This window comes from Rhipicephalus microplus, chromosome 7 (genome assembly GCF_043290135.1).
Source record: "Rhipicephalus microplus isolate Deutch F79 chromosome 7, USDA_Rmic, whole genome shotgun sequence".
NCBI lineage: Eukaryota > Metazoa > Arthropoda > Arachnida > Ixodida > Ixodidae > Rhipicephalus > Rhipicephalus microplus.
The window spans coordinates 12304375-12331355 of record NC_134706.1 but is presented as its reverse complement, the minus strand read 5'-3'; the positions used below and the strand labels follow the sequence as shown (position 1 = coordinate 12331355).

At 47.1% G+C, this 26981-nt stretch overlaps 1 protein-coding gene across 1 annotated transcript; it reads left to right on the top strand.

The window, feature by feature from the left end:
* On the top strand, positions 1-24317 carry LOC119179402 (uncharacterized). The gene is made up of 6 exons (XM_037430469.2): positions 1-223; positions 7019-7068; positions 10527-10622; positions 16783-16830; positions 21333-21383; positions 24012-24317. The coding sequence occupies exons 1-6, from the start codon at positions 118-120 to the stop codon at positions 24315-24317; spliced, it is 657 nt and encodes a 218-aa protein (XP_037286366.2). The 5' UTR covers positions 1-117.
* Positions 24318-26981: the final 2664 nt, after the last annotated feature.

Here is a 26981-nt window from a genome sequence, read left to right as displayed (position 1 = left end):
ACACTGCCGCTGGTTATCTTTCCTTTTTTTGATTCTTCACTGACAAGAGAGTGCCGCGCGCGTCGACTATGCAGACGACAAAGGAACCCCGGGAGCAGACGATCGTAGCCGTGGGCCATGCAGACGACGCGGAAGTTCTCACTGCTGCCGCTGCTGGCGATAGCGGCACTGGTGCCTCGTGCAGAGTCCAAGATAGAACAAGTGAAGAGGGCCTGTGTTGAAGGTGAGATTTCGTTTTCAACGACGGAGCTGTCTAAGATGTTAAATAACCTTTAGCATTAGGAATAAACAATTGGATAACTAATGACCGAGTCAAAGCAACAAACTTGACTGTTCCTGCGTGTGGACTAATCATTGATTGCATCCTTCTAAGGTGTCACAAGCGCACTAAATAGATGACCAATCAAAATGATAGTTCTTTCGACCAAGCCGTTTAGAATGGACGAGTTCCAAAAGAGCCCGTCTAATGTCGGGCTAACTGCTTTCTTCGGGAATTCTTGTTAGTAGCCATGTAGTAATACTGAAAAGAAACAAAAAACATTGGCTGAAGGATGACTAAGGTGATTCTGCATTTCTTATAATTGTCGTATATCTTATATGTCCTTAGCTATCATTAGTGTGAAGTAAAATATACAGCGCTCAAATCAAGGATGAAAAGAGAACGAACGAAGCCAGCGCAGACTAACCTGTCGTTTGTTCCCTTATTGTTCTTCCTTCACGCATTGTCGTTTATTTCAAAATATGCGACACCCCCGACGTCGTAACCTTTTGGGACTATCATTAAGACAAGTGACGCCTTGACCCCCCCCCCCCCCAACGGAAGTATTAGCTAATCAGAATGACGTCATAGTTCGTGACGTAGGATGAAGTACTAGAGTTCTTCGTTTGTGGTTCAGTCAGTGTACACCAATGGAGATCATAAAATTGTGCCGCACGGTTCTAACATGGTTCTAACAGAGCTCTAGTTATAAGATGTTGCCACGCCGGTCAATTAGGTTATAGCAGATCGAAGTTTAAATATATCAGCTTCGACGTACACTTCTTTTCACCAAGCTTTCTAGTAAGTGCGAGCACCGGAATGTAAGCTATGTCAGAGATGAGTATTCCGAAACTATGAATTCGTAACTCAATAAAGGCCCGCACAGAAAAAAAGTTAGCACAGCTCGCACCAAGTTCCGCAATTAAGTCTGGTTCACGGGCTACAGAGCTGGAGGGCACCTTGCCAACACATGGTGTTGGCTCTCTGCCTGCGAAAGGAAAAGGTGGTGTTGACCTAGCTCGCCCCGACTTGGCTAGGCTTTCATCCTCTCGCATATCTCTCTCTTCCCTTGCCATACCATATTTTCCACAGCTGCGCACGCTCTATTATTCATATTTTTTAGCCGGTCTTTCTATCTATTTTTCTGTATGCCTGTAGACATTTGTATCTCATTCTCTGTAAGCCAGTAGACATTTTTTTCTCATTCTCTGTATGCCTTAAGTCCAACTGTCGCGCGTAGCACTCTTGAAAAAAGAAGACATTGCAAAAAAAAAGACAAGTAGTTCAAAATGTTGGGTAAATGTATCAAACACTAGCATTGTTCTCTACAGAACTCATCGTCCACATTCACCCAGTGGCGGATCCAGAGGGGGAGAGCGGTAGGGGCGATCAACGCCCCCCCCTCCCCAAAGCCTGTCGGCACCCCCTCCTCCTCTCTTTGGTGCTTGCCGCACACCTGCTGTCACCAATCAGGACAAATGAGTGGGATCACTTTGACCACATTTTACAGTATTTATGCTATGCCAGAGTTTTTGTGCTCGTAAAAACAAAAAAGTAATGACCACGCCCCCTTTTCCGCTGTTACTTCAAGCGACCGCCGCCCCCCCCCCCCTTAAATGAGTGGCTGGATCCGCCGCTGCATTCACCCCAATGTTGCTTTTGACGATCGCATTTTTATTAATATTTCCGTGAAGCTCACAGTTATAAAAATGCCACAGAAGCATTCCAAACACTCTTCTGCAGCTTCTCTTCCTCCCTCTTTTTTTATCTCACGATAAAAGATGAATACACTCGAAATCAAAGAGACGAAACTAAAAGCAGACACACAAAGCACCGAACACATCAGCAGGTGGTTAAGCGAACTTAGACAAAACACCGTGGTAGCTTTACGACTTTTGATTCCGAGAGCGCCACTGGCAAGACTGTATAGATGCGTGTTCCAGGGAAATTTTCGGAGAACCCTGCATATGCGCCGACCCGTTGGCAATTAACGAATATATTCGCGCCATGGCGCACCAAGAATTAAACTTGGAGGGGCACTTGACGCTTCACACGAATCATCACGAGAGGGACACTGGCGTCGTTAAGTGGCTGCCACTCGCCAGTCGGTGGCTTCATACCAACGTATGTATGTATGTATGTATGCATGTATGCATGCATGTATGCATGCATGTATGCATGCATGTATGCATGCATGCACGTATGCATGCATGCACGTATGCATGCATACGTATGCATGTATGCATGCATACGTATGCATGTATGCATGCATACGTATGCATATATGCATGCATACGTATGCATGTATGCATGCATACGTATGCATGTATGCATGCATACGTATGCATATATGCATGCATACGTATGCATATATGCATGCATACGTATGCATATATGCATGCATACGTATGCATATGCATGCATACGTATGCACGTATGCACGTATGCACGCATGCATGCATGTATGTATGTATGTATGTATGTATGTATGTATGTATGTATGTATGTATGTATGTATGTATGTATGTATGTATGTATGCATGCACGCATGCACGCATGCACGCACGCACGCACGTACGTATGTATGTATGTATGTACGTACGTACGTATGTATGTATGTATGTATGCATGCATGCATGCATGTATGCACGCATGCATGTATGTACGTATGTATGTACGTATGTATGTATGTACGTATGTATGTATGTATGTATGCATGCATGCATGCATGCATGTATGTATGTATGTACGTACGTATGTATGTATGTATGCATGCATGCATGCATGTATGTATGCATGCATGTATGTATGTACGTATGTATGCATGCATGTATGCATGCATGTATGCACGTATGTATGCACGTATGTATGCACGTATGTATGTACGTATGTATGTATGTATGCATGCATGCATGTATGCATGCATGCATGCATGTATGCACGTATGTATGTACGTATGTATGTATGTACGTATGTATGTATGTATGTATGTATGTATGTATTGAAACAGTCAAAGGAATGCTGACACGAAACTTTTTAGTGCTGTTTTGTTTTGTTTTTGTTTTTTTTTTCAAGTGAAGCGTCACGCCCTCGAGAGCTTAAAAATGAGCGGGCAAGCATGAGTGCACCCTGAAAAACACGCAACGTCCACGCAAACAATTGGTTTTAAAATCAAAATATCTTATCAGCATTTACTGATCCTCGAAGAGTCCAAGCCGTCATTGCGTACATGAGATTTCTACGACAGAGTAAACTCAGTTTCGAAACTTTGTATCAGCACCTCTTCAGCGGGTTATGAAAGGTAGAACGGCATGCGGAAGTTGTCTAATCGAGACGAGGACACAGTTATGTCCACACAGACGCAAAAACGCCCAGACGCCCAGACAGACAGACAGACAGACAGACAGACAGACAGACAGACAGACAGACAGACAGACAGACAGACAGACGCACAGACAGACGCACAGACAGACGCACAGACAGACGCACAGACAGACGCACAGACAGACAGACAGACAGACGCACAGACAGACAGACAGACAGACAGATAGATAGATAGATAGATAGATAGATAGATAGATAGATAGATAGATAGATAGATAGATAGACAGACGCACAGACGGACAGACGCACAGACAGACGCACAGACAGACGCACAGACAGACGCACAGACAGACGCACAGACAGACGCACAGACAGACAGACAGACAGACGCACAGACAGACAGACAGACAGACAGACAGACAGACAGACAGACAGACAGATAGATAGATAGACAGATAGATAGACAGACAGACAGACAGACAGACAGACAGACAGACAGACAGACAGACAGACAGACAGACAGACAGACAGACAGACAGACAGACAGACAGACAGACAGACAGATAGATAGATAGATAGATAGATAGATAGATAGATAGATAGATAGATAGATAGATAGATAGATAGATAGATAGATAGATAGATAGATAGATAGATAGATAGATAGATAGATAGATAGATAGATAGATAGATAGATAGATAGATAGATAGATAGATAGATAGATAGATAGATAGATAGATAGATAGATAGATAGATAGATAGATAGATAGATAGATAGATAGATAGATAGATAGATAGACCCCCTATCTTCGCAATGAATATGTCCCGTCGTGGAGCCACGCCGCGAACGTGCCGCGCCTTTTGTAAAAGTTGGGGGCAGGTGGCGCCACATTCTCGGAAGGCTGCGCCATTTTCTTTTTCAATCGGACGTGTATTTCCGGGAATAATACGGGAGCAATTTTTCACTCCTATTCAATAAGCGCTACAGCATTTCAATAGCTCCGCCAATTGGTACATTGACACATCGTAATCAAAGAAGTTCATCTCACGCAAGTTGTACGTACGTTGCGCATAGCAAGACTAGGAACTTCTTACACAACGCGCTTCTTGGGATACAACGTGCATCATCGTCAGCGTGTCCGTGTGACTCAGACGACGAGGGTGTGTGTGTCATCTGTTGCTCGACTGTCCCAAACACGTCACACATAGACGGACACTCGAGTATTGATTGATTGATTGATATGTGGAGTTTAACGTCCCAGAACCACCATATGATTATGAGAGACGCCGTAGTGGAGGGCTCCGGAAATTTTGACCACCTGGGGTTCTTTGACGTGCGCCCAAATCTGAGCACACGGGCCTACAACGTTTCCGCCTCCATCGGAAATGCAGCCGCCACAACCGGAATTCGATCCCGCGACCTGTGGGTCAGCAGCCGACTACCTTATAGCCACTAGACCACCGCGGCGGGGCGGACACTCAAGCAGGAAGTTTACAAGCTATAGGTTCGGAACTACAGTTTTCGCTGGCAAAAATATTAGGCCCGTGTTCAACGACCACAAAGTGATAAAAGTATTCCAAGGCTGTTTTTTTTTTCTTCTTTTTTTTCTGAGGACACCAAGATTTGTGATGAATATTGAGGGGACTAAAGTGAAAGTGTGCAGTGCTATTGTGTGTTCGCTCTGCCAAGATGAGAAATTTTGAACTCGGCGATGTAGGATTGCATATATGTACCGTAAAATACCGAGCAAGCGCTCCCCCTGAAGGATAATTCGACCAGATTCGGGAGGGGGCGCTCGGTCTCGGAGCGAAATTCAACATGGCGGCAGAAAAGCCGTTAAGAGTAAAATTTAAAAGAAATGTCCAGTCATGTTTCTAACAAAATGCTTTCTTTATTAAATCATTTCATAAACGACATTACAGCCCCGCCAAGGTGGTATAGTGGCCAAGGATCTCGGCTACTGCTCCGAAGATCGCGGGATCGCATCTCAGCTCAGGCGGCTGCAATTTCGGTGCAGGCGAAAATGCTGTAGGCCCATGTGCTCAGGTTTGAGTGCACGCTAAAGAACCCCACGTGGTCGAAATTTCCGGAGCCCTCCACTACGTCGTCTATCATAATCATATGGTGGTTTTGGTACGTTAAACACCAATTAAATATTATTATTATTATTATTATTATTATTATTATTATTATTATTATTATTATTATTATTATTATTATTATTATTATTATTATTATTATTATTATTATTATTATTATTATTTATAAACATTACATACGTATTCAGTGTGCTCACTCTTGTGGTTCTTAACACAAGCCATACTGGTCACGAAAAAAAAAAGAAAAAAAAACACCGCAGAAGAAAGGAGAGGGTTAGTGGGGGCACGTGCTCGGTCAGTTCATTTCCGATTACCCCCCCCCCCCCAAAAAAAAAAAATGGAGGAGAGCGCTTGCTTGGGTCGGGGCGCTTTTTTCTTGACATTTTGCGGGTATACATGTGTTTTGTTTATGGATTTTTATATCGCAACAACCAAGTGACAAGGGGTAACCGCCTCCAAGCAATAGTGACAACTGCTCCATTATTTTTTTTCTATTTGAATAAAAAAGTGGCTTTTTTTATTTCTGCATTTCATTCAGATATATCTGAGTGCTTATACTACAGGTACATTTTCGTATACGTCTAATTATTACCTCACCCAATTATTGGCCATCCCGGCAAACTAAGTGTGAATCCGAATGAGGCAGCAGTTGTTTGGACGACGGAGGCTCGAAGACCTGAAAAATCGTTGGAACATGGGTTGTACCTGCAGAAGCACCGTTTCGACAAGCAGTCTCGTCTTCTTCAAGACAGCAATCGAAGCACTCTCGAGAAAGACGAGACAGAAGTCGTACCTATCAAAGCAACTTAGGATTGCGCTCGCAGCCTACTACTTGCAGCCAACACACCGCTGGACTAGCAACTGAAAGTTTGCTGAAACTTTCCTTGCATATTTTACCATTTGATAGCGAATTAGATGCTAACTGTCTTCCAGATTTTTTTATTTGTGCAGACAAGTACACAATCTGGAAATCGGTGAGCATTGCATTCGCAAATTTTGACCACCTGGGGTTCTTTAACGCGCGCTTAAATCTGAGCACACGGGCCTACATCATTTTCGCCTCCATCGGAAATGAAGCCGCCGCAGCCGGGATTCGAAGCTGCGACCTGCGGGTCAGCAGCCGAGTACCTTAGCCACTAGACCACCGCGGCGGGGCGTTCGGCTCCAGTATCAAGGGGACCAGTCGCATTATTAAAAAAAAATAATATCCATCCGTCTATCAAGTTAAGCCTATAAAAGCGCATGTACGTATGATACTTAGACGGTCGGGCCTAATTAAATGTGGCGTTCAGTCACACACGCATAATTTTATAGCTTCCTCTTTGCGATTTCAGTGGAAGTCGTGGCGGACAAGTGTGCCAGGCAGCACTACTCCACTTACAAGGTGAGTGTCCAGGCTGTGTATAAGCGGTATCCGGATAAACCCACCTCGTTTCCTCTATAATCTGCACGATATCACCATGGTGGTTTCACGTGCAAGACATGTCGCCGTCCATTATAATGACGTTTTGATTTTTAAAGGGACAGACAGTTGCGCAGAACGCGAATTGAGAAAACATCACTTATAATGCGAAAATTGTCTATTGTATTGTCTGCAAAACAAACCCGGCTTTTTTTCTCGTTAAACGCCGAATATATGCATTTCTTTCTGCACACAGATTTACTTTTGGCGATTGAAACGGTCGAAAACAAATTTATAAGCCACTCATTGACGATCACGTGACCTTTTATAGGTGTAGGCTATTATTTGTTTCTAAATTCGCATTAAAATTAAGCACACTGTTCGTAATTTCTTGTTTGTTATCCTCTGCACAGTTACCCCTTTTTTATGTAAGCATATAGATACCCTGTGTATTCCCCCTGCAATAATGCCGTCGGATGGTGTAGCCATTTTGAATGAATGAATAAATAAATAAGAATGAATGAATAAACAAAATAATCTTTTCAAGTCTAAAATATGCAATTGTACCATGTGGCAAAACAACCTGACGTGACGACGACTGTTCCAAAAGCTGCTTCTTATATTCGAAAATGGTCGAAGATATCGGTATGAAGGTGGTTAAGAACAGTTTCTCTCACTCGTAGCAAAGCAGAACTTTGAGTGTAAGCGAGGAGACCTCATGGGCATCGCCATCACTTCACCGCGTTGCTGGGGGACATCTTCGTCCACTTCAGAAGCTTCGGGAATCGAAAAATAGTGCTTATATAAAAAAACGCGCTTTTGGAATCAACCGCTGCAGCTACGAACACTACGAAGCGTGAGCTCTCTGCTGTGTTGCGAAAAAAACTGGGGTCGAGAAAAATCGGTTGACAGACCCTTCAGCAATTCCTCTATTTCCACATTCAAAAAAAAATGTACAGACATTCAGAACTGTGGAGCAAAAAAATTACGTGGTTCTGTTCAAAAATTAAGTTTCCATGTTTTTTTTTGTGCGTGTGGCTGCCGAAAAACCGAAAATTGATTGATTGATTGATTGATTGATTGATTGATTGATTGATATGTGGGGTTTAACGTCCCAAAACCACCATATGATTATGAGAGACGCCGTAGTGGAGGGCTCCGGAAATTTCGACCAGCTGGGGTTCTTTAACGTGCGCCCGAAAAACCGAAAATGACATGTATGGACACATAATTTCATTCCTACTTTCAAAACCTGATTTTAAGTGTTTTTTTTAAAGCTCGCAACTTTAGAACGAATGGATATTTTCAAACAAAACTTTCCATGCTTAAGTTTTTACTGAAACGATAATCTATGCAAAGAACTGGGATAATTGAGAGCGATTAATAAGGATTTTCGACTATGTGACATTTCATATTGATGACATCGCAAAGATCCTATAGTTCATTTCACAGACTGCACAGCGATTACGCTGCCAATCCATTTCGTTTTCGCGTGGTACGATTGGTGATTAAAAGCCTGTTGGCGCGTTTTGGGTAATTTTAGTAGTTATATAATTAGTTTTCAAGCTTTTTCACTTAAAACACTTGAAGTGTCTTTTCAACAATTCATTCTAACGCAGGCACAAAAAAAATTATTTTGGATCAAAATAAAAAAAAACAATCCTAAAAAGATGGTGACATACCTGAAATATTTTTGAAAGAACCATTCCGATTGAAGATCAGGGGGGCGGAATACGGCAGAAGTGTTTTAATGTGCTTGCTTCCTATACCGCCGCAAACATGGCACTCAGTAATTTTGCCCTTTCTTTTTGTAAATACCACGTAAATGTCTTACATCAAAGTACCTTTCATGATAAGATATTTATCGCACGCTATTGCTAATTGAAACAGAATGAATGGATATGCAAGACTACAAATTAATCGTATAAATAAACCGTACACTCAGATTACCAAGACGAATACGAGCGAGAATCGGCGCAAGAAGAGATATATGCATGCGATTTTGACCAAGTATCGTATAGTTTCGCTGAAGCGGCCTCTGAATAAAAATTACGTCACAAGGGCACGCCAAGGCATTGACATGACGTTTCCACTTAGACAGAATAGGCAGCTGTCTACCTTAAACGCGCGTGAGTTAGGGCCGTTCCACGCGCTTCCCGCACAGCCGCAACGCACGTGCCGGGACCCCTACCGCATGCAAGCGGGGGACAAATAAGCCAATGGGCGACGCTAAGGAGGGTGAAAGAGCGCCGTCAATTGGCTTATTTGTCCCCCGCTTGCGTGCGGTAGGGGTCCCGGCACGTGCGCTGCGGCTGTGCGGGAAGCGCGTGGAACGGCCCTTAACGGTGCACGTTAAGCCGCGACTATGCAGCTGCGAGCGTCCGTCACCAACACGGGACCCGTGAAGTGGCAGTTGGTGAATTGGAGCACCCCATGTTGGTTTCCGGGCATATACAGTTTCCAGCGGTGACATTGCGTCACGAGCGAAGCGAACACTCATGACGTCACTGTGAAAGCGACTCTCCGCAACGACGGAAGCATAAGCTTCCTGAAAGCGCCTGACGTAACGAGCTTTCATCACAAAGAAAGTTGTTGCATCACTTGCGGTTGAACGAAAAGCTCTAAGTCACTACATATAGTGGGTTGCAACGTAAGAATACAAGCTCCGCCCACAGAACCACGCCGATTTTGGCAGTCATGCACCTATGCAAGAGAGTCATGCAATCTAGGGTTCTTTGGAAACGGATGTATTCTTTCGCGCGCGCGTGTGTGTGCGTGTGTGTGTGTGTGTGTGTGTGTTATAATGGGAATGTCGCGCATGTCAAAAACTAAACGTTCACCGTTTCTGTCTAGGATGTGACCCTTGCTAAGCAGTGTTGTTAGAATATTTGATGAAATTCGCCAGGACGTCCTTTTTTTTTTACTTACAACGAGCAACTGCATGCGGATAAACTCTTTAAGCCTATAGTCCTATGTGACCTCCTTTTGTATATGCTACCCCCAATATGTCTTTATTACGAACAAAACATTGATTGGTTGGCTGAATGATTGACGCGAACCTGTGTCTGTACGGGAACAACACCTGAAGCACGCGAAAAGTGCTTGATGTCGCGGATGTGAACGAATGTGATTGATTTGGAACGGCTATATGCAAATTCTTTCTACAGTTGAAACAGTGATGGCTGTAGGTGGAGCTCGAATTCATTCTCGAGTCAGATTTGGGTGCACGTTAAAGAACCCCAGGTGGTCGAAATTTCCGGAGCGCTCCACTACGGCGTCTCTCATAATCATATGGTGGTTTTGGGACGTTAAACCCCACATATCAATCAATAGAATTCATTCTTGAGTTGTAAATCATTACAGCGTGTGAAAACGGGGTTTCGACACTGTCGTGCTGTTGTGAACTGACAGACGTGTGATCTATCCGTGCATGCGCCCAGCTGGACCACTCGAAGACGCAGCCGTTCGTGAAGAAGTGCTTCTCCGACCGGGCACACGTCACCGACCTGATGCTGGACTGCGCTGAACCAATGGCGGTACGTGGCAGATTCAGTTTCTTGCAGATTAAACGGTCGAAGAACCTCCGTAGTTAAGATATTCGGGGGGTGTGTAACGTGGAATCGGCCGGCCATGGGGCAGGATGAATAGGAAATCGTGAGAGACCCTTTGGTCCCGCAGAGGACGCAGGTTTCGCTATAGCTAAGTATGACAAAAAGTGCACCCTTGCAATTTTTTAACATTATCGCGGGAACGCTGAGCGCGGGATGTGGTAGTGTCCAACATTCCTTTGAATCTGCACGAACAGTTTATTTTTCAATTGATTTGTGCGCTACGTGCCGCCCGCATGCCGAGATGCTGCAGACGCAGAGACCACACGGCCTTTAGCTGCTGCTTCCTTTCTGTTGTAAACAGGAGATATGAATTCGGTTTTCAAGATTTACGAGATAGATCTGCTGACGATCATCAAACGCACAAAGCCCAGAGAATTGCGAGCGCTGCCTGCTACGCTGATGCCCGAAACGAGCGACATCAGTGGCCGTGTCTCGGTGTCCTCGACGCTCACGTTTTCGAGGTGGACGTGTATGGCATAAAAAAAAAATATCACGGCATATCCACGATGTGAATGGCGAAGAGCGAACGAAGCGGTGGGCTCGTTCGTTGTTATACCGTAAATCACCTGTGACACTGCCCACTCACGCATGTAAATGAGTGAAAAAGTGATGTACAAGTTAAATAAAATGTTTATTGGTCATAAACGGTATGGTAGTTTTGAGTTGTGAATTTAGTTTTGCCTTTATTATTACTGATTTCTGGCGTCGGATGTAGCCTGTAACGAGAAATTGTGGCTCTTAGAATATCGAGGTTGGGAGCGCGGACTATCTCACCAATCTTCAAGGCTGTTTGCAGGTCTAAAAACACTTTACCAACACAAGAAACACACACACTAACCCATTACTGTACAAACGCAGAGAAAGCCCGCACTAACCAATTAGCGTATTTAACCGGACGCAAAAGGCATGCGCTCTAAAGTGACATAGGCTCACCCACTTGACTGCTCAGGAGGGAGGCGTAACGTTGAGCCATCGTGACTAGATGGGGTGCTGAGCAGTGAGAGGGCTGCTTCCGGGAGGTGGGCAGAGCCACTTGCAAGGCAGCTAGATGCTTGCAGTTGCGAATGTAGTTGGCGGTCACGTGACGCCAGTAGCCTCAACTGGTGGACGTTAATGTACGACGCTCACGTCCGGCTACCCGACTGCCTCTAAAGACTCGCACCATATCTCGCTCCCGTACCCTACTCCACGTGTTCGCGTCTCTCTTGCGCGTCCATCAGCGTCATCGTCACCTTCGTATGCCACACACACAGGCCCGATCGCTGCTTGGAAATACTGAATGCAGGAACAGCACAACCTAGAAGTAGTTACTTCGTAACTACGGAAGCGAAAAACAAGGACAGAAAAGAGCGCTGACTTTCAACAAAGATTTAATGCCGGAGTGGTGTACATATATAGGCGAAAAATGAAAAAAAATGGGCATGCGTAGAAGGGTGCAGGAACATTTACTGCGATACAATGTCAGCAAAACTCTTGTCTCTTGTTGAATGGGCTGAAAAAACAAATACATATGTAACTTAAAAAAGAACGAGATACGCAATCTCCTTTTGCAACAACGCAACCGATGGTCAACTTACACATTTACCGTCAAACTTGTTTACTTGATAAGCTTCAATTATCTGACGCGTGGTCTGCGAGTTGTGCTTGCTTAATACCTCGCAACGCTCAAAAACTGGCACGCAGCCGCAGTCTCGGCAGTGGATTCCGAGGTGTCTTTGAACTACGTTGTGTGCATTGTTATTGTGCTCTCTTAAATGGTCATTAAGGCACCTTCCGGTTTGCCCCATGTATACCATTCCGCACGAAAGCGGAATGAGATATACGACACCAATAACACAAGGTACAAAGCGCGTTCTGTGTTTCACAGTGCATCTTCCTTTAATAGCAGCTGGATTATTCACCAGCTTACAAAGCTTTGTAAGCTTTTCTGGGGCGGAAAAAATAAAAGTGACACCAGCGCGTTTACCGATTTTTTTCAGCCGATGCGACACTTGCAGAGCGCTGACTTTGTTGAAAGTCAGCGCTCTTTTCTGTCTTCGTTTTTCGCTTCCGTAGTTACGAAGTAACTACTTCTAGGTTGCGCTGTTCCTGCATTTAGTTATGTCCTACCAACTTGCCCAAGCTACCGCGCTTCATAAAATCCACGCTGCTTGGCACGCGCACCACATAGCCTGAAGTTGGCAACGATGGAGTTTGTGCTCGGTCAAATTGTTATTGAACCCCAAGTGGTCACAAACCTTGCAGCTGTGCTCGGATCTCCGGTCCAGGAAATCGCGCTTTAACGGCGAGTCCGCGCCATCTGTGCCGGGTCGCAGAAATTGCTTCAAGTGTTTCGTTGCCTTCGCCGCCGACTCGCGTTGCTGCTTGCCGCGGCGTTGACGTAGCGCTTGGGGCGCACGGGCCCTCGTTGCTTCCTTGGATTCTTGCAGACGGCGTTTACGGCGCGCTTCCGTTGCTCTCGCTCGAATTTCGCGGTCAGTTTGCCGCCGCGGCCGTAGCTCGAGCCCTCTTCTCCGCAACAGTAGCAGCAGCTGGCTAGCAGCATTGTTGCCGGTGGCGCCATTTGTGGCGTTGACTGCGGCGTTGCGCCGGGAGGAGATTGAGCGTAGTTCGCGCTGTTCATTTTCATCTAGCGGAACTGCCGTGGCGCCTCTAGCGGTCTCCAACGGAAGCTTGCACGAACTCTTACGCGTGCGCAGTGGAGGTACGTACGGACGGCGCAGGGAGGGAACAGGCTCGACTACAAGCTGCTTCACATCTTTAAAAAATAATAAAAGCAAACTGACCACACGCAGCTAAAAGCGCCGACATCTAACGCGCCTAGAACAACGACACAACTGAGGCTTGCACTTGGCTGCACAGAGCGTGCATGCACATACTATTGACCACTTCTTCGATTTGCAATCAAAGAACTACTGACACACACAAAAAAAATTCACTTTTTTTTGCATTAGGTAGCTTTCGACCCATTTATCGCGGCTGGGTAACCTCGCTCGCACGAGACGTTTTTAGAGCGTCCAGTCTCAGTTTCGTTTTCAAGGAGTACCGACCGAGGCAGGTGAAGTTCCGGGGGCAAGGTAAACACAGTTGGCCACGCGACTAGGCAAAAATGAGACGGCGCCCACGTCACAGCGCAGCCAGCTCACGCCAAGTGACAGGCACGGAGGAAAATAGAGAGTTTTTGTTCTGCGTACGTTGCGTACGTGGCGGCGTTGCGTACGTAAGGACGCCACGTTCTGCGTAGTGCGCATGCGCAGACCGCAACGCGCACGTATCGCGTTACGTACGCAGCCGCTACGTACGCACGCATGAGATGCGTGCGTGCGTACGTATGAGGTGATCGCGCCGCTCTCGAACAAGTTCGCGACAGCGCGAGACTTCGTTTTGCAAAATGGCGGCATCGAAAGCAAGCACCGACCGGCTTTGTGGCTTAAAGTATGGCCATAATCTGGCTACAACACTTGGATTGGCTCACATTGGCTGTCAACAACACGTACTTCTGTTTTGATCTACCAGATGGCGCAACACGCTTCACGCTCGTTACGTACGCGGGTACTACGGCGTACTAAAAGCCGATTAGTGGCAAAGGACGCCACGTAACGCAAGGCGCTTGCGTGATGCGTACGTAGCACCATTCCGCAGTACTAAAACTCTCTAATATCAAAGGTAACGCAAGGCGCGCGTGCCAGTAGCCAGCCAACGCAAACTCGTGACGTAGCTACACTGCCCCTGCGTTGTCGTCGGCGTCGCGACGGTCTACGCATTCTACGTTCACTCACGCGGAGAGTACTTTAGAACTGATTTTAAGTTCTATAGGCTGCATTCGTGCCTGACATTCGTATATGTTGCGTATGTCTACACATAAATCTATCTCGAGCATTATCTCGCCTTCGACATTGTGTGACAGTGCTCTTTTAAGTACACGTTACAGGAAAGAGTACCAGACAGAGCTCGCCGTTCAATGTGCTTTGTATAGAGCATGCATCGTCACTCGGTCTCGTTAGCTTTCGAGAATATTGTACGCTACCACATACCGCACCCTGCATGCTCACCCGCGATAAGAATTGCTATAGGGTGTACTATCAGCGACGTGGTATAGTGTGCACCGTACGGTCATCACCACACAAGCGCACTGCACTGCGCATGTCTGTGGTGATGAGTGGGCCGCGCGCGCTGTGCCATTGCCAATGTCTGCCACTGTTTGCGTTTCATTTGACGCCAATAGTGCATATCTGTTTGGTGTATACGCAAGTTAATCTGCACGAGAATGACGACAAGAAAAAGTGTGCTCACTGGACCCGCTATCGAAGCAACACGTTTCAGGTGTAAAATACACATATCTTCTTAGGCTTCTTTCAAGCACTCTCATATTCTTTAAGTTCCGTAGTAGCGGCAATTTAAGACAACCAGGCGCGCAGAGAAGCTGTAGTGGTCTTCTGGCTCTACCAATCGGAGTTGCCGATGGAGGCGAAGTTTTGCAATACCTTTCAGAGGGTTGGGGAAGATAGATAAACACAACTGACCCAGAATTCCAAGATTTCAGAGGAAGTTGCAGATGTGCGAGAGAGAAAAAACGAGCTACGAAAAGGCAGGCAGGTTGACCGGAAACAAATATCTCGTTTGCTACACTGTAATGGGGAAGGGGGAGAAAGAAAATTGAGGGAGGTGAATGAGAGAGGGGGGGGGAGGGAAGCAGAAGCACTCACTCACGGGAGTGTCACAATCCATTCAACGAGGGGTGTCGCTCGCAGGAACTTGAGGAAGCGCCTTCATCGCTTTCCATGATCCGGGACGAAGTGATGACGTCATCATGCGACGTCACAAAATTTGACGATTTGTGACATTACGTCATATGGCGAAGTCACCACGGGATGATGCGTTGCACCACTCGTGTTGACGCTGCCAACGTTCTCCTCTCGCGTTTGACGAAGCCTCAGGAATCTGAAGCCCTCGCCTTCATTGATTTGTGTGATTTAATGTCCCAAAACCGCCATATGATTATGAAAGACGCCGTAGTGGAGGGCTCCGGAGATTTCGACCACCTGGGGTTCTTTAACATGCACCCAAATCTGAGCACACGGGCCTACAACATTTCCGCCTCCATCAGAAATGCAGCCACCACAGCCGGGATTTGATCCCGCGACCTGCGGGTCAGCAGCCGAGTACCTTAGCCACTAGACCACCGTGGCGGGGCTGAAGCCCTCGCCTTAACAAATCAGTTATTTACGTTGCCGAACATTATTCAGATATGTCGAAGAATGCGTATACGCATACCGTAAAAACCCGCGTATAGTTCGGACCCGCGTATAGTTCGAGGTGTAACTCGGGGATAGCAAACGAGAGAAAAAACATTTTCACGCGAATGTTGTTCGAGGAAAACAGAAAAAATGTATTTATTTGCCTGCAGCAGCTCGATGTGCACAGCGAGTTGTGCAGCTCGTTGCTCCCGAACAAAGTCCGTCAGTTCTCGTTCCACGTCTGGAAATGCTCCATTTTTCGGTCCCCGGAAACTTTTTCTCTTGCCGCAGCATGCAAAATGGGCTTCCTTCTGCTTCCGCCAAGCGCGAATGCTCCGCTCATTCACGCCGAACTGCCGCTCCGCGGCACAGTTGCCGATGGTTTCGGCAGCAGAAATAACTTTCCTCTTAAAGGCAGCCGAGTACTGCCTGCGCGGTCCCGACATAGCTTAAAATCACGGAAGTAAAATCGTGGCCGTCGTGATGTGCGCCAAGTTATTGCAATGGCCACTGTTGCTCGCCTGATGCACGCCTGTACCTGTAGGTCTCTAGGACTAACGCCGCTCACGCTACCACGCCACCTAACGTAGAAGTGCGCAGACACCTGATAATGATGATAGCACCAACCAATGCCGAAACCAAAACTGAATTCGGGCCGAAACTTTTTTTGGGATCCGCATACAGTACGGGGCTGAAATTTCGCACCCTAAATTTTAGAAAAAAACCCCGGGCTATACGCGGGTTTTTACGGTATTCACTGACACCACGTGTGTCGTGAACCAAAATTTGATCGCTTCATTCTTTTTTTTCCTCTCGCATTGTTCCCGACGTGCGCTGGGTCACCGCAGCTGGGCATCTTTGTGACTTGCAGCGTGGACGCCGTCGGACGCACTTCGGTGAGTGGACCTCCGTCGCGCCAGCCACTGTTTCGCGATAGCCACCCTATAGTTCCGGAACTTCTGGAGCGAAGTTATACAGCCACTTTCTTCCGCTTTTTTCTTCCATACTGTTTCTGCACATGCATGTACACTGTCGTCCTTTATGAAAGGAAACACGCATGGCCTGCGCTCTGCGGAGGCTGCCTACATCGCCATCAACCGACATAAAAGAAAACACGTTCGCTTCCAGCGTCATCTGTTGCCAAAAAATAATAATAATAACGAGTTATGGCCGGTACACAAGCGCTGCTAGATTGCACTCCATCTCAGCTCACGTCTGTAGTGCATAGTTCACTGCCAACATATCAAACGTTGTGCGCGACCACGGCGCAAGCTGCAGTAATCACCCGATGTCACTAAACGAGCGCTCAAAAAGGGCGCGCCGCCAAATTCTCGCGACGAAACGCCGGAGTGACGCCGCGAGGTCAACGACTAAAAAAAGAAAACAAGCATCCAAAGACTCCCCGGGCACGCGTCCCTCTCCCCTCAGAAGTGCAGGTTCGCCGACGAACCTCCTCACCCCACATCGGCGGCCGAGCAAGCCCTGGAAATTTTTCGACGGAAAGGGGCGTGGTGACGCCAGGTTGAGTCATCCGTCGCGGACGGCCCCCGTATCGTCTCGCCCTTTTCCCCCAGCCTTCGCTGCGCATCGCGCCGACAAAATGATGATAACCTTCTGGAATCTCGCGCGGAAGGTATTTAATCGAGCAGCCGAGATGGGAGATCAGAAAAAGAAGGAAGTAAACGCCAGAGTGCGTAGGATATCCCGCCGCGTCTGCCGGTGAAGGTTTTGTCCGTAGTGACAAAGCAGGAGAAGAAGAAAGTATGCGCCAGAGAGCGTAGGGTGTACCGCCTCGTGGGCGAAGCCTTTTGTCTTCCGTGACAAAGGAGGAGGAGAAGAAGAGGATTTCCACCGGAGGGGTGAAGGCTCGAGCTACAGGCAAGAGTGTATGTCTACCGCTATCGAGCGAAGACGAGTGGCAACAGCTGCGTGTGTGAATCCGACGTGTTTCCGGTGAAGAAGTTTGAAGCTTGGAGAGTGGCCAATTGAAGACGCGAGGTTTCCTGGAAGAGAAACTTCGGGGGCAGCGGAACGACAACAACGCTGGACTTTGAGTGAGTGATTCTCGAAAGAGTATCATCCAGACTTTTGTTCCAAGAACTTTGGACTGAATAGGTTTTCTATCTGTTTAGTCTTTAAGTGTTTTGATTGTTCAATGCACGCGACTGCATTGTAGTGCGTATTGTTGTCTGTGTCCGTTGTTTCGAGTGTGGCTGATTGTACTGTGCGCTGTATAGCGCGTTGATTGTACTGTGCGTTGTATAGTACGTTGTTTGATTGGTGACATATTGTATGCAACTATTGTGGAGTGTGCATTCTTGTGTATTGTTTTCGATCTGCCATTATTGAGAATATAATTTTGTTTTGGTTATCAACTCTCGGCTCTGAATTGTTCTTTGGGCCACAGCCGGCGTCCGCTGGCGTGCCAAAAAGGACCACTTCTAAATTGTCCACGCTTTCGTGGTGTGGTTCGGGGGCCAATACTTCGGCCCTTGGAATTAGCCCGGCGATCGCCTCCCGAATTAACGGGACCTGTGACGCCCGACATCGCTCGTAATCTAGCAGTGCTTGTCTACCGGCCATGACTCGTTATCTTGCTTGGTCATAGATGACGCCAAAAGCGAACGTACTTTCTTCACTTCTCGGTTGATGGTGTTGTAGGTAGCCGCCGCAGAGCGCAGGCCACGGGTTCGCGTGTTCCCTTTCATGAAGAACGACAGTGTATACACACGCTAGAAATCAAGTGTGTTTTTTTTTGTTGTTGTTGTTGTCAAGCGTTGTATGCAGGTTCGTCCTAAACAGGCGCCCCAGTAAATTTCGCTCGATGCTTCCGCGTAGAATGTCACTTCGCTTATGCGCACCAGACGTCGCTATGCGGAGGCCTTCAAAATTTTCAGTGCATAACGATGACATTAATTGTTCATAGTGTTCAGTCCATGGCATTAGTCTTGAATCGGAGGAAGGCGTTTGGGAGTCACTTGAAACCAAACACTCGCCCTTATTCGGCTATACCTTCCTCACCTTTTCCCTGCGTCGGCGGGGTATCCTTGTGACGAAGGCACATCCTAGGTGCATCGCCCGAAACTTAGAAGAGCACACATCAAGAAGGCCCTTCCATCGGGCGAGACGCAGTCGGGCAGTTGCAATTCCATGCACGTATACCCAGTCGCGTACCAACTCTATCGCGAGTGTGGGGGCTAACCTACGTTAGCTACCTCACTCGTCAGCCGGGAGATATATATATATATATATATATATAGCAGAGCCTACAAGGAAAACCGTCACAGCGGCAATTTTGGCAAAACTACACTATGTTGTAACATAGTCTCGTAACAATTTCATTCATTCGTAAGACCATGATTGAGTGATTACTGTTGTAATGGAAAAATACGCCTTACTTGTTGGTTTCTCCAGCCTGCAGCCAAGAGTGACCATTGTCAAAAGTGGGGAAAGGGGGGGCTCAGCCCCCCACCCCAACTTTTGTCAGTGGAGGGGGGCTCGCGTTCCCCTTGCCCCCCCCCCCCCCGGCTGATACGGCTATGCACGTACCACTCACGCACAGCTATTTTTCACACTGTACCATTCATTTTCAAGACGTTGCGTTTTGCCACATCATGTGGTGCGCGAACACGACCGCTTCTATGCCGGCGGCAGGAAGGTTGCGGCGACAGCAGAGCTGCGGGCCATTTTCCCGGACCATTTTCCCAGGCCATTTTCCCAGGTCATTTTCCCGGGCCATTTTCCCGGGCATTCCCCTGGGTGGAGGGGGGCAGTACGGGCGTTATTCGGGAGAAAAAGGACGAGCGCTAGAATAGGCGGTGCGCGTCTTTTGCATGTTTCGCATATTTCGTGCGCTTTCGTTTTTCCTTGAAAAAAAAATTCAGCCTAAGCAGAATTCAGCCTAAGGTGGATGCTTGGTGCTGGGGTTATTTGAGGCGAGGTACATTTTACCGATTCAAGCAAGAGTAAGAAGTTTGCTAATTAAAGTCAGTTAATTAGCGCTGTGTTTATATAAAACAAGTTGTGTGTTGCTCACGCTTACCACTAATAAGAACCGAAACTATAGTTCAAATAAGGCTGTATTGGCTGATACATGCTTTTTAGTTTCATCTAAAACAGTAGTAAATTACTAATTATTATTTATTAACCATAATTGTTTTAGAACAAAGTTGAGGATATGTATGAGCCAATATAGTCTAATTTCACTTAATTCCGATTCTGCATATGGTCCATTAAAAAAAGAAGAGCTCCTCCCATAAATATTCCGAAAAGAAAAAAAAATAATTCAGAGAAATATTTTCCGGAGAGCAGATTGAAACCTACGAGCAATCGTTTCGCGTTAGACTGCTCGACCACGGAGCATGCGTCCTCCAATGTACTAAGCTATTTATTATGCACCGTTTATCACTGGCGGAACGCAGAGTACGGGGGCCATTCTGCGCGTTCTCCGCCTCACCGGCGAGATGGCGCTAAGGACGTGCTGTGAAGGTGGCCGTCCCCTCGCTGCGATGCAGGCGCTCCCGAGTCTCCCTGCTTTGCACCCGTGTGTGATAGCTTACTTTTATTTATTTATTTATTTATTTATTTATTTATTTATTTATTTATTTATTTATTCAATACTGCAGACTCAAGGTCCGAGCAGGGTGGTAGTACATATACAAATACTAATAAAATAATTGCGAAACGAAATAATAAAGAACGAAAAAGGTTGTCTGGTAGGGTAATTCATTCGTCACATGTATCATCTCGAGATGGTGGCTTCTGCTTTTGATTACGCTGAAGGTACACAGCGCACGAAGGTCACTTCGCTCGCTGCCGCGGCCGTGTTTGCGAAAGGAGCGCGCCTCTCAAACACAAAGTTACAACTGCGGCAGTTCGCGCTTGTCCTATGTAAACCTTTAGGGTTCGTTTCGTGCGCCCTTGTGCTTGAGCAGCGCGCCGCACGTTACGAGCTGCTTGCGTTTCTTCGCGCGACATTAAAATTTATTGCAAGTGAATCAATTTCTTGCGGAAAAACTGACTTTTTTTAAGTGACGTCCACTGGCGTGGCCAGGGGGAAGGAGTGTTCACCCGCGCCCCCTGGTATTCTACCTTGCATGTTACATATGCATGTGTGCACGCATACAAAGGTGAAAATTAGTTTATAACCACCTCCGAAAAAATCTTGGCTACCCCCTGGTGACGTCACATTCATCACTGAAAGGACACAATTATTTATGCCCGGCATATGCACAAGGTTTATAAAATATATGTAAGCGACTGACCGAAGCGTCATGTAAATGTGCCCTAATGCCATTTGAATTTTGCGAAAATTCATTTGTGCCATCTCCTGTAATGTGTGTGCTGACTTGGCATCAACTCCCTCTGGACAACCGCAATGTGCGTCTGGTTCATGCAGGGCAAGGGCGAGCAAGATCCGGACTTTTTGCAACGCACCAAAGCCTACAAGGTATGCATACTCCAGTACTTGGCAGCCTGATAGGGTAGGAATGTAACAATAACATGAGCAACAGGTCATAAAATCAGTATAACATGACATACTTCACTTCACTTTATCACCTTAAAGACCCCGGTGAGGGGGTATTACATAAGGGGGTATTACATAAGGGGGTTCGTCAGTTACATCAGCATTAAGAATACCCGAGTTAGATACGTGGGCATGAACCACACGTATAGATCCGTACAGCCACGGTAAAAAGTTCCCACGTCACGCTTCCATAAAAATACGTGAAATTGTGGCCTAGGAACTCTACGTTCTAGAAGGTACCGATACCTAGTTTCGAAGCTGAAATTACTCTGACATATAAATCTCTTGTACACAGAGAAGCCGGCTGTGAGCAAAGGTGAAAGTCGGTGACATGTTTAGACTTATCAGTCAACTATCGCGTCGCGCACGTACTTTGACGCCAAAACTATCGTGGCGGGTGGCCAGTGTCGATTCTGGCGGAGCCAACAGTATACACAGCATTGCCGCGCTCAACAGAATCGCGCGCGCACTGGCAGAGGAGTGGCGGAGGCAGACACCTTGCGATGGGGGTACGCCTTTGCCATTAGTCGCCTAACTTACGCGCTACCCTTTTAATGAGCCATGTGCCGAAGCGAGACCGATCAGGTGGACAAATTCGAATCGTGCGGAAGGCGGATTTCCCGGAGTGTACCAGCACGGAGTGCCGACTGGTGCAATAGGAATGCTCACCCGTGAAAAACCACGTCCGCACTGGAAAGACGCGCGCGTCCTTCTAGACCAACCGTGAAAGAACTCGCCGCAGCAGCCACGATAATGATCGATCAGCGAGAGCACCCGAGCGCGACGCCCAGTGACGTCGTTTCATGACAACGTAGAGTTTGATTGATTGATTGATTGATTGATTTGTGGGGTTTAACGTCCCAAAACCACGATATGATTATGAGAGACGCCGTATAGTGGAGGGCTCCGGAAATTTCGACCACCTGGGGTTCTTTAACGTGCACCCAAATCTGAGCACACGGGCCTACAACATTTCCGCCTCCATCGGAAATGCAGCCGCCGCAGCCGGGATTAGATCCCGCGACCTGCGGGTCAGCAGCCGAGTACAGTACCTTAGCCACTAGACCACCGCGGCGGGGCGACAACGTAGGTTGGCGCAAAACATACAGCAAACAAGAAAAAGGCGCCGTCTGTTGAGACGCCCGCATTGTACCCCCTGGCTCCGCAATAGTTGAGGGGACAAGACTGGCACCACACGCACTGAGAACACGGCTACACGTAAAACCCCTTGCACGCAACGTGCACGCTATACATACCACGCAAGACAAATAGGCAACGTGCGATCACGGCTCCATGATCAGTACACCAGGACGACTAGGCACCTCAACCATCGCAACGACGGAAGCCTCGGCTATCGCCCTGGCCATGCGGGCCTGCACGTGACACGTCAGGGTGGCAGCTTCGTAGCGCATTGGTTCACCAACATGGCGGCCTTGATGACGTAAACATGGAGGAAGAAAAAAATAAAGGAGGGAGCACGATGTCACGCCGCCAGCCCATTTGCAGGTCAAGCCATTTTGAAAACAGCAGTGTAAGTACACGTGACTTTTTCCGGCAAGATATATTACTCGAGCAACGACACTTGCCGAGACTTGCCCCCGTGTTCAGAAACGCTCCTCGACTTGATTTCCACCCTTCACTTGACAAAGTTGAGCACTGCGCCGCTGCTCGGTTGAAAATGACGCTGCGCTGCACGAGAATAGCACCACATTATCGGGTGATATGCAGTGACTTGGCTGGCCTAGTGAGGGCGCTTCCATCGGCTTTCTGAAGTGAAGGTGAAGCGTTGAGTGAATGGACGTTCTAGAATATGGTGGATTATGGGTATGGCGCGCGGTAGCTTTTAAATCTACGAGTGGTGGTTCGGTGCAGATTGGCCGACTGAGGCAGAAGGTTTACAAATGGAACCACCACCGTGAATACCGCGCGCGTTTTGATCACGTGATGGGCCGACACGGTGGGCTCCACTCGCGTGACGTAATACGTCCTCTTTTCTTGTTCCTTCCTCCACGGAAGTAAAGGCAGCATAAACCCGTCACTTTTAACTTGTTTCATTGTGATATGAAGGCGAGGCCAGAGTTTTATTCTATTGGTCTCGGGGGTCCAAAACAGGATAACTTGCGAGCGATGTAGCGATAACGCGACGTCACAAACATTGCGTTTTTTAAGTGGTGCACCAACATGGCGGTCTCAGTGACATCAATGCAAGACACGTGTCAACACGTATGTGACGTAGTACGTGAACACAGACTTGACATACAAGTTTCAGCGAGTTCTGTCCAGCAATCATCACCAAAACACGAAGAGAAGAAAGAAAGCTTGAATTCCGTAACCATACACGTGCGGAGATGTCGGCGCGAAATTTAAAATTTGAACGTCCACGTCAATCTTGGATGAAATTGACCACATTGAGTGTTCTGAGAAAATAACTAATCAGTCTAAGCAAATTTACTGCTTCAAATTAGTGTATTTTAAAAAGACACTCAAAAAGTATCGAGATAGCCGAAGTCTGTTTTTGATTGTTTGTTTTTTTTTTCCCTTGGTCCGCAGGCTTGCGTGCTGAACGGACTACAAGGCACAGTGCCAGCGGAAACCGACCCATACGCGTTCGATAAGAATCGCAAGAAAAAGACACGCCGACTCGCCGACCCTTCCATGGAAGGCCTGTTTAACAACGTGTTTTCCCGCTACGCACACGACTCACTTTCTCTCTTTCTCTCTATCTCTCCCTCTGTGTGTGTGTTTGGCTGCCTCAGCGGCTTGAAGCACCGTAACAGGAAAACGGAAGCGCACACTAAAGTGACGATATTCCGAAGGCTTCAAAGCGAAACGAGCGGGGGGATGTTTGCGGAGTGACTGAAGGAAGAACACGGCATATAGCTCAAAAAGGAAATTCCAGTTCTAGCAGTGGAATGCAATAACGGTTCACAATAGGGAGTTTTAGACTAGCGCGCCGCCAGCCCTTGCGGTGCACGCGGTCGCTGCGCACGCGTCCTAACGCGAGGCGCCGTTCGCGTTTACGGCCCGCCCGCAGAAAATTCGAAATAGCGGGTGGCGTGTGCGGACCGCATGCGGCTCGTAAACGTTGGTAGGGAGTTTTAGAATACCGTTTGCAAGCGCTGCGGGCGTTGCGGGTGCCATAAGAGCTTTAGAATAGCGTTTGCCCTGCTGCGAACCGCAACGCACGATCGCAGCGACACCGTAGCCTCGAAACCAGTGCTTGCAAGCCACATGCGGGCCGCCATCACCGCACGCAATTGCGAATCTTCTGCGTGCTGTCCGCGAACGCCGACTCGCGTTACGACGCATGCGCAGTGGCAGCGACCGCACCGCAAGGGCTCGCGGTGCGCTATTCTAAAACTCCCTGGTTTCGAGGCTACGGTGCCGCTGTGATTGTGCGTTGCGGTTTGCAGGAGGGCAAACGCTATTCTAAAACTCATGTGGCGCCAGCTATTCCCGCAAACGTTATTCTAGAACTTCCAAACTTTTTAATAACGATCCACTGTTATGTTATAACGGTTCGGGGAGCAGGCTTATATAGAATGGTGCGACAGACGCTGGTTAGGGCAGCGAGGAAGTGGACGCAACTTGCACGGCACACAAACATATATTCAAAAAGAAAAGTTGGCAGATCCCACGTATACAGTGGGAATCGATGATATGCGAAGCACGAATGTGGAAGGCTGATAGGTCACTTTAAAATCAGCACAACGTCGAGAGGCAGAGGTAAATTATGCCGTACATGACTTCCATGTCATGATTATCATGTTTGGACATTTCATTTACCTTCATTATCTATTAACGTCACCTGATAGCAACGTCACCTGAGAAAATCGAACACACTCTGAAAAATCGAGAAAGCGTCAAATGATTGATTTGCGGGGTTTAACGTCCCAAAACCACTATTTGATTATGAGAGGCGCCGTAGTGGAGGGCTCCGGAAATTTTGACCACCTGGGGTTATTTAACGTGCACCCAAATCTGAGTACACGGGCCTACAACACTTCCGCCTCCATCGGAAATACAGCCGCCACAGTCGGGATTCGATCCCGCGACCTGCGGGTCAGCAGCCGAGTACCTTAGCCACTAGACCACCACGGCGGGGCCAGGAAGCGTCAAAGCAAAGAAGAGAAAACTTGGGATAGGCAAAAATCAGATGTATGCCCTAAGAGACAAGGAAGGCGAAGGAACTACCAATATATATAGGATAGCAAAATTAGCGGAGGAGTTTTACAGAGATCTGCACAGTAGCCAGCACAACCACGACCTTATTATAAGAACTAGCAATAACCCAAATGACACCTCACCAGTGATGATAGAAGTCAGAAAATCCTTGGATAGCATGCAAAGAGGCAAAGCTACTGGTGAGGAACAGGTAACATCAGATCTGCTGAAAGATGGAGGACAGATTGTGTTAGAAGAACTAGCGACCCTGTTTACGAAATGTCTCCTGATAGGAAGAGTACCAGAATCTTCGAAGAATGCTAACATCATCCTGTAGTATACATAAGAAAGGAGATGACAAGGACTTGAAGAATTACAGGCTGATCAGCTTGCTCTCCGTAATATACAAGCTATTTACAAAGTTAATTGCTAACAGAAATAAGACAACATTGAAATTCAATCAACCAAAGGAACAAGCAGGATTTCGAACAGGCTATACTCAACAATCTGCCACATTCATACTATCAATCACGTAATAGAGAAATGCTCAGAATATAGCCAACCACTATACATAGGCTTCATAGATAACGAGAAGGCGTTTCATTCTGTAAAAATAGCGGCAGTCATGCAGACACTGCGGAATCAGGGCGTCGACGAAGCATATATAAACATCCTGGAAAAAAATCTACAGGGGATCAACTGCTACCATATTGCTTCATAAAGAAAGCAACAGAATACCAATCAAGAAGGGTGTAAGGCAGAGGGGGATACAATCTCCCCATTGCTATTTACCGCGTGCTTACAGGAAGTTTTCAGAGGCCAACGATGGAAACAGTTAGGGATAAGAGTTAATGGAGAGTACCTTAGTAACCTGCGCTTCGCCGATGACATTGCATTGCTGAGTAACTCAGGGTACGAATTGCAACTCATGATTACGGAGTTAGACAAGGAGAGCAGAAAGGTGGGTCTTAAAATGAATCTGCAGAAAACGAAAGTAATGTACAACAACCTCGGAAGAGAGCAGCGCTTCGAGATGGGTAATATGCAATTGAAGTTGTAAAAGACTATGTCTACTTAGGGCAGGTAATAACCGCGGAGCCGAACCACGAGATTGGAGTAACTAGGAGAATAAGAATGGGGTGGAGTACACTTGGCAAGCACTCTCAAATTATGACAGGTTGATTGCTACTATCACTCAAGAGGAAGGCATATAACGGCTGTATCTTGCCGGTACTTAGCCACGGAGCAGAAACCTGGAGACTTACAATGAGAGTTCAACTTAAATTGAGGACGACGCAGCGAGCAATGGAAAAGAAAATTGTATGTGTAACCTTAAGAGACAAGAAGAGAACTAAG